The following is a 13,772-nucleotide window of genomic DNA, read 5'->3' on the forward strand; positions in this document are numbered from 1 at the left end:
ACCCACAGCGCTACTACCTTTGACATCGTTGTCTGCATGCCGTTGATAACCACTGAGGTGATCTCTCTTCTTTTCTTGGTTCACTAGTCGTATTGGTCTGGACTGGGCGTGCACGGTGGCAGACGTTTTGCACAGTCTGAATGTGTGTCCCGAGTGGAGCACTGTCATCGCTGCCTTCACTGACCATTGTATTCAGCAGCTTCCACAAACACTCAAGCGCACCAACCTCTTCACCCTGCTGGTGCTGGTGGGCTTCCCAGAGGTATGCGGTCCACTGGACTTCGTAAAGTGTGGTACTCTTGAGTTCCCTGACTTTCTCTAAACACCTTTGTGACTCCTCTGTGTGTGTGTCAGGTGCTGTGTGTGGGCACCCAGACGGTGTTTATCGACAACGCCAATGAGCAGCACAACATGATCCTGCTCAAACACTTCACAGAGAAGAACCACGCTGCTGTGGTGGATGTTAAAACCCGCAAGAGGAAAACAGGTTAGTGGCACTTCGTACAGCTCTGCCAGTGTTTAGAAACCTCCTCTCTCTCTCTCTCTCTCTCCTCATATTTGTGTCCCGCTGTCCTGTCAAATCAAATGCAAAAGCCCAAAGAAACAAAAATCAAACCCTCTGTTGGTTGTTTCCTCTTTCTAGTGAAGGACTACCAACTCATCCAGTCCCAGGACTCCACTACAGCTGGTCTACCAGGGCAGTCCGAGGGCCAGGGCCGCCCAAAGACGCTGCTCAGCCGCTACCTGAGAAACTTCACCTCCATCATCAGCCACCTGCTGCAGACCAGCCAGGACAACGGCTCGCCTGACGCTGTGGAGGCGTCCTGGGTTCTCTCCCTGGCTTTGAAAGGACTCTACAACACCCTGAAGGTACCAAAAACCTGACATCACGATGCTACCACAACGTACTTCAGTCAAAAGATATTGTTTCATTTTAAACATTTTGCAATTGACTGAGTATTGAACTGCTACATAAACAGATAGGTAACCTTTTACCTGCTGCGTCACACATTCAGACTACGTTTCCACAAAAGGGTCGTAACTAAGCTCAGTCATCATCACGTCTTTGTACATTCTGAATTCTTTCTGCTCTAAAGACAGTCTGTAATAGAGCCTGACTTTACCCGGCATGTGTGAAAGGGTTTTGATTCATTTGTGATCTGTCGTGTAGAAACATGGAGTAGACCAAGCTCAGGAGGACATCCAGCAGTCGGGACTCACCCAGCTGCTGGTGAGGAAGTGCAGCAAAGGGACGGGCTTCAGCAAGCTGTGGCTGCTGCGAGATCTGGAGATCCTCTCCATCATGCTCTACTCCTCCAAGAGGGAGATCCACTCCATGGCCCAGGACCCCGAGCGAGACCAAAGGGAGCAGGACAAGGAGCACGACTCGGACCACTCCAGCTGCTGCGCTGACGAGACGGACGTCAACAGACCCGACCCGTTAGAGGGTCTCGATGAGGAGACGAAGATTTGCTTCCAGGTGATGAGGGATGCAGTTTATAATCCATGCAGCAAATAAAAAAAAGTTGGATCTGGTAGTCTTCAATCTTTTTCTCTTCATTTCAGATCACCCACGATGCCTTAAACGCCCCTCTGCCCATCCTGCGAGCCATGTACGAGCTGCAGATGAAGAGAACAGACTCTTTCTTCCTGGAGGTGCAGAAAAGGTCAGACATTCTTCATTTCCTTTAGATTTGAACTTTCTTTATACAATCCACCCGCGTAAATGTCATCTAATACCGCCTCTCTGCGTTGTTTTTTTTGTTTTTTTCAGATTTGATGGAGAAGAGATCAAAACAGACGAGACAATCCGCACGCTGGCTCAGAAGTGGCAAGCTACCAGACGGCCTCGCTCTGAGGAGAGGAACACCAAGGCTGTGGACACGGACATGATTGTTGTGTCATGTGTGGTGAGTTTGAGAACCTGCACTGGAACAAGAATGATGAGACGACTTAGAAAATATTACTCAGTATAAAAAGTAATGATAAGATGCTGTGTAAGTTTCCTGATGAACCCTCATCCTCCCCCAGTCTAAACCCAGTCACTGTGAAAAGGCCACAGAGGAGATCAACGTCGTGGCCCAGAAGCTCATCACCAACTCCGAGAGCGACCTACAGCTCAGCTACGCCAAACAGAGGCGCACCAAGAGTTCGGCCCTGCTGCACAAAGAGCTGGACGTGCGCAGCAATCGGGCAGTTCGTCAATACCTGGTGAAGGTCAACCAGGCCATCGCCACGCTGTACGCCCGCCACGTGCTGGCCTCGCTGCTGGCCGACTGGCCTGCAGAGGCGGCGCTGAGCGAAGAGGCGCTGGAGCTGAACGGGGCGTCGCACATGGCCTACATCCTGGACATGCTGATGCAGCTGGAGGAGAGGCCGCTGTGGGAGAAGGTGGGCAGTACGCTCTAAATGTTGTGGTCACATCGGTAATGGAGATCTCAGCTCAGAAGCTTTGTACATTAACAATCTTCTTTTTTTTTATCAATGAATGATCAGATTCTGAAGAGGGTGCTGAAGGGCTGCAGTCAGAGCATGCTGTGCAGTCTGTCTCTCACTGCCTGCCAGTTCATGGAGGAGCCGGGTATGGCCTTGCAGATCCGAGAGTCCAAACACCCGTACGACAACAACACCAACTTTGAGGTGGGTACACTGAGCGTTATTTTTTACATTTAGAATCAGCTGCTTTAATTCCAGACATAACTGTTTAGTATGCATCCATATGTATACACCGAGCATGTGTCATTAATTTATTCCTTTACTGTATCCTTTTTTCAAGTCAGTTTAAAGACAGTTTTATTTTCACCTCTTCAGGACAAGGTGCACATCCCCGGAGCGATTTACCTCTCTGTGAAGTTTGACTCTCGCTGCTACACAGAGGAAGGCTGCGACGAGCTCATCATGTCCAGCAGCAGCGATTTCCTGCAGGACGTCCACAACTTCAGCGGCTCTCCTCAGAAATGGTCCGATTTCGAGATTCCAGGTGAGTCATGTGTTCCTCTTCTGCACCTAATGGGTTTTTTTCCCCCTCCTTCCTTTTATTATGTTTGAATCATGTTCATCAACGTGATGTAAACGCTGGTTTCTCTTAGGTGACACCCTGTACTACAGATTCATGTCAGACATGAGCAACACAGAGTGGGGCTACAAGTTCACTGTCACAGGAGGCCACCGAGGACGCTTCCAGACAGGTACACTGCAAACTAGAATGTTTGGACTTTCTGGTTTTTGTCATTTTTTTTGTTGGCCAGAGTCGAAACTGTGAATACAGATTAACAAGATTTTCACCCTCTCAGTACTGTCCATTGTCTCTCCCCCAGGCTTTGAGATACTGAAGCAAATGTTAGCAGATGAACAAGTGCTCAGTCACCTTCCACTCGCCGACATCTGGGAGTGGCAGGTGGGCGTGGCCTGTCGTCAGACTGGGAACCAGCGTCTCAAAGCCATCCACTTGTTGCTCCGCCTCCTGCAGTGTCAGTCCACGACGTAAGAGTTCCACCTTGTTCAAAGATTTTTATCTCCTCTCTTCCACATTGCTCATCAATGGTGCATCCTTGTTTTGGTCACCAGTGAATTCATTTAACTACTCCCTTACTTAGTCATGTATAAACACTGAAAGGTAAAGGACCAGCTATTGCTGAGAGCAGCCAGCAGTGTAATTTCCTTGTGGTGCAGGATTTGACCTCCACACAGGGTTTGCATAAAAGCCTTGACAGACGTCACCACGGATGTGAGGTGAAGGATGTGTTCAGGAGTTTACATATGTAGACGGACTCGGCCACCGTCAGGTCACAAAGACATGGAGGCTTGTTTTATCAATACTCCACCTGTTCAGCCCTCTGAGTCTGCCTTCTCACCGTAAACAATAGAACATGGAGCGAGAAAGCCTGAGTACACCCGAGCCCTCCCAGAGAGGGGGCGTGGTCAGACACAGCTCATTTACATTTAAAGGTACAGACTCAGAAACAGTCTGTTCTGAGCAGGGCTGAAATAGAGGGATTTATAGACATGATCAAATACAGGATCAGAGTGGATTTAGAACAAGACACTTCACACACATGTTTTGAGGAGCTCTGAGACTTATTTACACTGATTGAAGAGGAGGAGAATGTGTGACCTTTAAAAACATTTAGTCTTTTTGGTATCGTTTGGGATTAATTCTCTATGATATGATGATAAATGCATACATTTTGATTCTTTGAATTGCTTCTGGTGACTCTTCTCTTGTGCACTTGTGATTCTGGTCTCATTATCAAACTGTGTTCGCCCCCAGCGCCTGTGAGCTGACGCTGCTGCGACCTCTGTGGCAGCTCTTCATGACTATGGAAAACAGCCTGAGCCAGGATCCCACCAGTATCACTGTGCTGCTGCCTCTGCACCGAGCCCTCACTGAACTCTTCTTCATCGCAGAGGCCCGGGCCATCGTGAGTGACACACACACACTCACACACACACACTCACACACTCACACACACACACACACACACACACACTCACACTTATGCAGGCTTAGTGATATATCTAATTATATATAGGTATGTGTTGCTACACCTGGAGGCATGACTATCTGACATTTGAGGTATTTGTTCAGGTGTGTCGGTTGTCATTTTGCTATGATGACAGTTTTATAGACTCTGTGGATAAAATATACAGTGGAGGTTCTCAGAATGAGACTATTTGAATAAATCGCTGAGGAAATTATCTTAACATTTATTCTTTACCTTTTGTCCTTACCCCTCTCTGTCTTTATCCATCTCTCTGTGAGATGAGCATGTTTTTCCTCCTCCCACCTGTTCTCTGTGCCGGGCTCGGGGCCAAAGAATGTCCTTTCCATCTGCCAGACTGCCACACCGGCTCCCAGCAGACTGCCTGAGAGAGAGAGAGAGAGAGAGACGGAGAGAGGGGGAGAGAGATGCCATCCATTTTGTGATGTGATGGTCTCTTCTGTCTCTCTCTCTCTCTCTCTCTCCCTCCCTCTCTCCCTCTCTCTCTCTCTCTGGATTGTCTTGCATTATTGATTAAGAGAAGTCTCGCGCCGTCAGCCAGGAGGTTCCCATCTGCAGATGCAATCGAACCAGACAGTTCCAGAAAAGCAGCGTTCCCCCCCCCCCTGCTCCCTTCAGGTCTGCTCGCTGCAGCCCCGAGGCTGCTGGTCTGACAATAAAATTACATCAGTCGACTCGTCATCCGGGATGGAATCTGGGCTCCCATCTGCTCAGACTGGATGTTGTTTTTATTTGTGAGGGAGGAGGAGAGGCTCAGGGGGAGCAAGTTTGTCGGACAAACACCAGGGGGCAGTAGCAGTATGCTGCAGTTTATCTCGAGTGCTCTTTGTGGACAGTCCAGTGTTATCAATGACAGACACATGACAGTTGTTTGACTCTTCTCAACACGACAGGTGTGTGTATAAGTGTGTGTGTGCGCAGTGGTTTGTCCCCTCCTGCTCCTCATCCATACGTTGAAGCAGTTAGAGACTGAAGTCGTGGGAGAGGTTAACTTACTGGTTGTTCGGAGTGTTTTTGCTCGAGGGAACACCTCGTTCTTGTTCTTGTCACATTCACTTCCCGATCGATGATGTGCCAGAAATCTCCAGTCACATTGTTCTTAACCTTTATTTTTACCCGAGACGTATTTACATGGGAGTTAAAGAACATCCATCCATCGATTATCTTCCCTTTATTCGGGGCCAGCAGGCTAAGCAAGTTGCCCCAGACTTCCCCCTCCCCATCAACGTTTTCCATTTCCCCCCTGGGGGATCCCGAGGTGTTCCCAGGCCTGGAAGAGCTATACAATCGCTCCAGCAAACTCTGGGTCTACCCCGGGGTCTCCTCCCATTTGGACGTGCCCGAAAGACCTCCAGAGGGAGGCGTCTGGTAGTCATTCTAATCAGAAGCCCGAACCACCTCAGCTGACTCCTTTCGATGCAAAGGAGCAGCGGCTCTTCTCCGAGCTCCGGCTGCATGTCCGAGCTCCTCGCCGTGTCTCTAAGGCTGAGCCCAGACACCCTCCGGAGGAAACTCATTTTCAATCTTATTCTGTCAGTCCCTTCCCAAAGCTCATGAGGTGTGATAGTCCCACTCTAAAGCTTAGAACCTAAAAAAAAGCACTTTATCCAAAGACAGAGAAAGTTCGAGGACTGATGTATATCAAGTGTCCATCGGAACAAAAGTTACAGCTACTGAGAGTTTGAGGAGTGAGTAGACATGATGAATAAGAAGGCAGTTTATTTAGTATAGCTTGATGATTGCGCCCGCTGTCACGCGGTGTTGCATTTGTTTCAGGATGTTGTTCAAAGTATAATAAAAGAACTCGCTGTCAGTTGAACCTTCATTAAATCATGACAGCGATCACACTGACAGCTCTGGAGAGGACTTTTGTAGCGATTGAACTAGTGTCAGTGTGCTGTATAAAGCCGTCTTAGTATCTCTGTTTTTCCTGCGGTTGTCAGGTGATGTAAACATGCGTCGTTTTGAAGAGATGGAAAATGTAAAAGCCTGTGCTGCAGCTGCACAGAGTGTTCAAAGATGGAGATGGATGCCACTTTTCTAAACTCTTTTTGCCCTCCAAATCTCCACGGCTGTCACATGACTGAAAGCTATGACTAGTCCTCCAAGTGGACAGCCCAGGTACGAGTCCAGCCTGTGGCTCCTTTCCCGCCTGTCACTCCCCACTCTCTCTCTCTCCTTCAGTGTCCTGCTCTATCCACTGTCTTAGCAAATCAAGGAAAAAAGCAGCACTGTTCTTGGGCATAGCAGCACAAATACCACCCCCCCTGATATGGACCTGAGTTTTAGTAAACATGCACCAGCTGTAAGGATCAGATCTCTACCTACAGCCTCCTGCTCCATCAGTCCCCGGGCTTCCTAAACGTGCAGATCCGTGTTGACTGAGGTCATGACTGGCCGTCATGTCACATTGACTTACGTGTGTAACTGCAGAGATGACATACAGCCAACTTCTCAGAGTCTTTTCTGGCCATATTAGGTCTGAACCCAGTAGCGGCTCGTTTTAAAAGTTTCAGGGGCTCCAGTGCGGTTCACATTCCAGACTCAGTCATCCGCCAGCTCCTCTGAGACTCGACGAATTCTCTACCCAGGAAGTGAAAGTTATATTTAGGAATCAAAACAGCATGTCGTGCACGACTACTGACTGTACAAATGGTCCTAGGATGTTCCCCGGCATAAACAGTCAGGGTGCAGCGGGATGAATGGAGGAGCAGGGATCTGGATTGTGTCTCCAGTCCTGTAAAGACTCGGTCTCAGCTGCTCTGTAGTCTTATCTGTGCTCTCTGACTCTGCGTGCTGATATAACCCGGGAGACGTCTGTCTCGTGGGGCTTCAGTGGAAGAGCTCCAGAGATTGTTTAGAATTTTGAGAGACTTTATCAAACTCATCATGCTGAGAAGCAGATGAAGGGGGGAGAGGGTCTGGGAAACAGCTAAACCAGTTACAATACGATAATATGTATTGACAGATAAAGTGAGCTTACTATCTGATCAGACATTAAGGAAACATGTTATGTTGAAGTGCTGGCTTCTCTGACAACAATGCAGCAGTCAGTATGTCCTCCTTCTAACTTTAGATTCTGGTCCTGAATGATCTGGATTTGTTTGGACCAGAGAAGGTAGGCGCTTTTAAGGCACCCCCACACGGCCGTTTTGGATGCCCCTCGGTTTGCCAGATATGAGAGCAGTTATCAGGTCAAACCAACAGGTGTTGCAGCGATGGAAGCGGGCAAGAGAAGTGGTTCAGATAGAAGTGATTGTACCCGACCTAAAAAGCCTCTGCATGTTTCTAATAAGCTCCACGAGCAGAAACGTGCTCAAACTAGGATCAATATTGGAGATGCTTTTGAAAAATGGAGAGAGGTTGGAACACAGAAAGGTTTACAGACTGATGCAGAGCTGGATAAACACTGAAGCTTCAGTGTCCACCACATGGTGACCTGTGTGAGCATCAACTCTAGAGAGGAGGGGGGGGGGGGGGGAGACTGATCTCTACAATGATTAGAATTTAGACTGCAGTACCCATTTTAAACACGAGGGGTCAGAGTTACATACTGCTCCTTTAAATATTACATTACATTTTTCACACTTACAACGTAAAATTGTATCCCTAAAGACCTTTACCGTCTGTTTTTTGTTTCATAAAAAGTCTGTTCATTCTTTCAGAGTTATTTTTATCTCCTGAGGCAGGATGTGTTGAAAAAAAAGAACGACATTGAAGTAGCGGACGAAGCAGCAGAGTCCTCTATACGACGCTATAATGAGAATATTTGTCTTTCTATCAATGCTACATGTAGTTGAACAGAATCACAATCTGAACTGAAGAGTGGAGAAGAACATACTGGAGAACAGGAAACATAATGCAGCAGGTTCATTAGATCACAGAGATGGTAGAGGTGGCGTGCAGACAGTCTATGGTCGTGCAGCGATCACAGAGAATAAACATCACCACCCCCTCCCACTCGCTCCAGGTGAATTCTCCTGATTATATCCTGCTGCGTTCTCACATCAGCTCACTCTGACTTTCTGCAACAACAAAAAAATTGGAGGCTGGCAGGAGAAACTCTGGGTGAAGTCCGAACAAAACATTTGGCTGTTTGCATTTACACATACAGCTCCGCCTGGAAACTTCAGGAGTTATTCAGGAGTTTTGTGCAAAGTTTGAGAGCACTAAAGTATTCAATTTAAATATGTACAGGTTCAATATTTCACCTTTTTAAATATTGCATACTGCCATGCTATGCTGCATCATTATTTCCCCCCATACTCGTTTTATTGAATGATTTATCGTGTTTGCAGACACATTGTAAACAGGCTGTCGTTGTGTTTGTTCAGTCTCAGGGGATCCTCCAGGAGTACCTGTTAGCCATGACCACTGACGAGCAGCTCCTCAACCACACAGCAATGGTAAGACTAAAACTAACCATCCAAACATTTCATATCTGCCTTCCTCAATCCACAGTTCTACCTCCTGCCGGGCCCTCTCATTCCATCTTTAAAGTTTTCCTGCCAAACGTAGACGATGTCGTCTCACAGAATTTGTGCGTGCACCCTCAAGTAATATTACACAACCGTGATTCTGAAACCGACCGTCTGGTTAGCCGAGCGCTCTGTGAGTCACCCACAGGCTGAAGTCCCTTTTCGCTTGTGAATCATAAAGCTGTTGACACCCAGCAGATCCCTCAGCAGCCCCCCCTCCTTTTGTTTGGAGTGTGTGTGGGCCTCACTCAGGACTAATGTATTTGATAATTACAGTCCATTAGCATTCGCGGCCGAGCGAGCCGCAGCGCTCTCTGCTGCACCGCGGACCCCTGAACACGTCAGAGGAGCCTGAAGGCAGCTGAGAGCAGCCGAGGATGCGGGGGTCGTGAAAAAATAAAAACACTGTAGGTGGTTCTGTCGAGTGGTTATCTAATGCCTGTCAGGCTGAAACCAAACCATCGGTGGCTCGGCAGTAATCATAACGATTACGACAACACGGATGCAAAGTCAAAGAGCGAAGAAGCTGACGCTCGCTTTGAAGGAGCAAAGAAAAAGGTCCAGAAGGTCCAAGTCATCCAGAATTTAAAAAACGCGTTCAGAGGATCACACTCGATGCTCTAGAAGCATCAGGATGCTCCCTCATTGAACAGTGCAGGCCCTCCTATCATGCACGTTCTGCTTCCAAACACGTTATTGTTTATTTACAATCGTGTTAAAAAATGTTTGAATGCACAACATGTTGGAAGAAGAATAAGAGTATTTCAACTTTCAATAGTCAGGACGGGAACTTCGAGATAAATGATCTTGGATCAAAGTTTTGATCAAACAGATTTCTGAACGACATTCATCAAAAACAAGAGACACTCAAATCAAAGCACCAGCGTCCTGCTGGAGGAGATAACAGATTGAATTTAAACTCCTGTCAGTAGTGATGTGCTCCGCAGCGAGGCGGAGAGAAACAGCCTCCAGTTATCAGTTAAGTCTGAGAGAGAACAAAAAACAGAGGCAGGTCAATATTTTAAGCGCTCTTATTTTGAAATCTTGTACAGAAAGTCTATGCAAAACAAGAGGAGTCGTATTTAATGTGTCTATATTTCACAACTTATCGTGCCCTGCAGAGCGCGTGTGAAAAACGAGGTTTCTCCTTCTTTCCTGTGATTCATTCACCTCCTTTTTATCGTGCAGGCTCTGAAGAACATCGCCGCCATCAGCCTGGCCATCAATTACCCCAATAAATCTACCAAGCTCCTCAACGTGTCTCCTTGAGGGAGCCACAGGGAGACGTAGGCGGAGGGGTGGGGGGGAGGGGGGGGATGCATCCTGACTCGGCTGGATCACTTTGAAGGAGCTGTGGAGAGGTGGGGGGGCGCCCACCTCCACCTCCATCCTCTACACCTGTAACTCTCTGCAGGTCTCCGGACTCTGGAGCTGTGGTGGATTACACTGAAGGAGCACTTTCCACACTTACTCACAATCCTTTTTGCCTTAGGTGAATCCGGTATATCAGCATGTGCATTCACTGGAACAGGAACAGGAACAGCTGCGGGGTCTCCTTTTCTTTTTTTCTTTTATTTGTTATTATAAGTTTTTACTTGAAGATGCCGTGCTAAAGGACATGCCGTGTGCCAAATTAGCGACCTTCAAGGGGGGGGGGGGGGGGTGGTTTGTTCTTTTCATTCTGTCCTGCCTTTCTTCCTCGTGAACAGCAGCAGCCTCTCTGGGTTACATAGTTGATCACGGTGAAAACAGGTCACCTTGGCGACTCGCAGGTCTCAGCGGACATGTAGAGCATCCTAAAAATACTGTCCGGGACAGTGGAGGCTCATTAGTCACCACGGAGAAAAGGTACTGACCTACTAGCTCATTCAACCTCCTCCCTCTCTCCTCCCTCCCTTCCTTCCTTCCTCCCTTCCTTCTTTCTTCCAACCCACCTTCCGTCGTTCCTCTCCGACAGCAGAAGTAGAAGATGTTTTTTTTTCTTCAGGGCTCTTCTTGAGGGATAATCACAGATATCCTAAACATAAATCTGTTTTGATGACAAGCGTAATGCACGCTTAAACCCCCCCCCTCCCCACACACACACACACACACACACACACACACACACACACACACACACACACACACACACACACTCGAGACCTGCTGACAGTTTGATCGGGCTGCACAGGATCAACGTAAAGCCAATAATAGCCATAGTCTGCAAACTGTGATAAACGACTATTGCAACGCATTCCTTTAAAGGTTATTCTGCCGACATGTTGAAGTATTTTCACTGGCTCACTAGTGAAGGAACGAATGATGTCAAAAGACGTTCATGAAAATGAATAACAGCAAAAAAAAAAAAAAAAAAAAGGACGGGGGAGAAACCGTTAACCCCTTAAAGGCCTTCAGTTTTATCCATTAAGTTATTTATTCTTATCTAAAGTTTGATCGGGTTCAGCTCTTCACGAGCGTCATCATCTTTATTTTACAGCCATGAAGAGCGAGCTGCTCACACCTTTTCTCCTCACGCCACACGACCACCATTGTTACCGATCGCTGTGCTGACAAACAAACACGAGACTGTAAAATAGACACCCCACTAATCACAGGCCACACACACAGACGTGTGTAATACCTCATCTTCTGTAACTACACGAGTAATCGATGGCGTGCTTCTCTCGGTGTTTAACGTGGCGTTCAATCGCATCACATTCTTGCCACGGCGACGGCGCTAATTCACCTTCACGTACAAAAAAAAAAAGGAACAGTGTGGTGTTTTGTGACGAATCAAAGACAGAGGGAGCTCAGATGGACTTTGTTTTCCAGTTTTAATTTTCAGGTTTTGAGGTGGTTTTATTTTAAAAGGAAGTCGTGGTCGTTTATACCAAAGAAACCAATCATTGTGAGCCAGGAGACGTCGCAGACGCAGCTCCTGGAAGAGCGCCATCTCCATCCATCACGTGTCAGAAAGAAGCGACCTGGAGCAGAGGGAACCTTTAAACATCCGCTCTGTTTGTGTCATTTTAATTTGTCATGTTTTTTTTTTCGCGAGGCGGTCTCTTAAAGCGGGCCGCAGAAAAAGCTCGGCGGGTTTTGTTTACACAAGCATCAGCTGCAGTGAGGAGAGAGGAGGAGGAGCACACGGCCTCGCCTCACCTATCTACCACGTGCCTACGGTTAAAAATGAAGCAATCATAATTTAACTCATGTTAGCCGAATAGTGATTAATTCTATTTTAAAAAGAGAACTATATTGTTTCCTTTGAGGTTGTTTTGTAACTTTTTACTTTTAATGTCGGTTGCTCTTTTCTGTTGCTGCGAGGACGCTTGATATTCGAGGCTGACTAATTTGAATGTACATATCTGTGAATAATAATTGCACAGGAGAAAGACTTTGATATCAACCCCTTACAAATATATATATAAAAAAAACAACTTTATTGGGCACTAACAGACAGACACTTTGATTCTGATTTTGTATGCATGGCACATTGAAGGTTACAAAAGATAAATATATATAAAGGACTCGGGTTGAAATGTGATCCATTTCTAATAAAAAATAGAAATTACTGAGCGTCTGCTGTCGTGTCTTTTTTATGAGGAGGTTGCACCGAGTCAAGACAACACTAACCGAGACCAAGACAACCCGAGACCACAGTGCCCCTAGACCGAGACAAGACCAAGACCAAGGCAGGGTGAGATGAGAAAAGACCAAGACATTTAGGGATTGAGACCAAGACCAAGGTGGGGGGAGACCAAGACAAGACCAAGACCATAAATATCACTGAAAAATCATCATCTTGTGTTTAGGGGGGCGTGTCACTCACTTAGACCGTAACACCAGAAGGGCTGCGGCCGTGACCGGGGGATAAAAATCAACCTACAAATGAATTGAAGTTCTTCCTTCTTGTGATGACGTGGGAAAATCACGCTGTTGGTTGTCTTGACTAGTCTTGATTTAAAATCTGGAGTCCACCCAGTCTGAGACCGAGACAATGCCGAATTAAAATGCTTTTGATTCCGAGACGAGACCGAGACCTTCAAAAAGTGGACTCAGGACCAAGACAGATTTTGCGTACTACAACACCTAGCGTGTGCTGCAGCGGATTACTTATTGATCAGTCGGTCTGTATGGATTAGAGCCCACACACACCGCCTGCAGGAACTGTACTCAGCTCTCCATCAACAGTTCCTCTCTCTCTTTCCTCTAAATAATCATCTCAAGATGTATTACAAACATATCAACGACATAGATCCTCCCCGCTTCAACTCCATTTGTCCAAGCCGAAGGTTAGTATTTCTTCTGTTTATTCACTGCATGTACGATGTGTTTCACCTCAAAGCCCCCCCCCCAAAGCTCCCTCTCTTCTTCTCTGCCTCCCCTCTACCTCGCCTCTGCTTGTGATCTGGACTCTCAGGGACAGCGCTGATGATGGCAGCAATGATCGCTGGTGCGATAATGACATCAACTGCAGGAAATATTCAATAAGGTCTCCAGATGATTCAGAACCCAGCTCTGAGTCAGCTCTCTTACCTCCCCTCCCTTCCTCCTCCTCCTCCTCCCCCTTGCTCCTGCCCCCTCCCTCTCCTTGGTCTCCTGCTTCCTTTTCAACCCAGGAGCCCAGAGCTCTCATTTCATCAAGGTGAAAAGAAGCAGCAGTGAAGGCCGAGCGATAACAAGAAGGCAGGCGCAGTCCCAAATATACACCTCACTCCTCCCACTCTGTTTGCTGTGTTCTCATCTAGGGGTAGGCTGTCCCCATTCTTGTTGAAGGGGAGGGGTAGGATGAAGTGTTAGGGGCTGC

The 13,772-nt window shown here is 47.2% G+C and overlaps 1 protein-coding gene across 1 annotated transcript in view; it reads left to right on the forward strand.

The window, feature by feature from the left end:
- The window catches only part of zzef1 (zinc finger, ZZ-type with EF hand domain 1), a 35,433-nt gene extending 22,897 nt beyond the window's left edge, over positions 1–12,536 (forward strand). Inside the window, exons 41-54 of the mRNA XM_061055897.1 lie at positions 88–262; positions 355–487; positions 644–870; positions 1,172–1,480; positions 1,567–1,667; positions 1,775–1,910; positions 2,032–2,391; positions 2,497–2,640; positions 2,812–2,980; positions 3,090–3,188; positions 3,318–3,483; positions 4,271–4,421; positions 8,837–8,908; positions 10,169–12,536. Coding sequence (XP_060911880.1) covers positions 88–262; positions 355–487; positions 644–870; positions 1,172–1,480; positions 1,567–1,667; positions 1,775–1,910; positions 2,032–2,391; positions 2,497–2,640; positions 2,812–2,980; positions 3,090–3,188; positions 3,318–3,483; positions 4,271–4,421; positions 8,837–8,908; positions 10,169–10,249 — 2,323 coding nt within the window. The 3' untranslated portion in view covers positions 10,250–12,536. The remainder of the gene's footprint in view (positions 1–87; positions 263–354; positions 488–643; positions 871–1,171; positions 1,481–1,566; positions 1,668–1,774; positions 1,911–2,031; positions 2,392–2,496; positions 2,641–2,811; positions 2,981–3,089; positions 3,189–3,317; positions 3,484–4,270; positions 4,422–8,836; positions 8,909–10,168) is intronic.
- The last annotated feature ends 1,236 nt before the right edge of the window (positions 12,537–13,772 follow it).

Source organism: Labrus mixtus, chromosome 14, assembly GCF_963584025.1.
Source record: "Labrus mixtus chromosome 14, fLabMix1.1, whole genome shotgun sequence".
Lineage (NCBI taxonomy): Eukaryota > Metazoa > Chordata > Actinopteri > Labriformes > Labridae > Labrus > Labrus mixtus.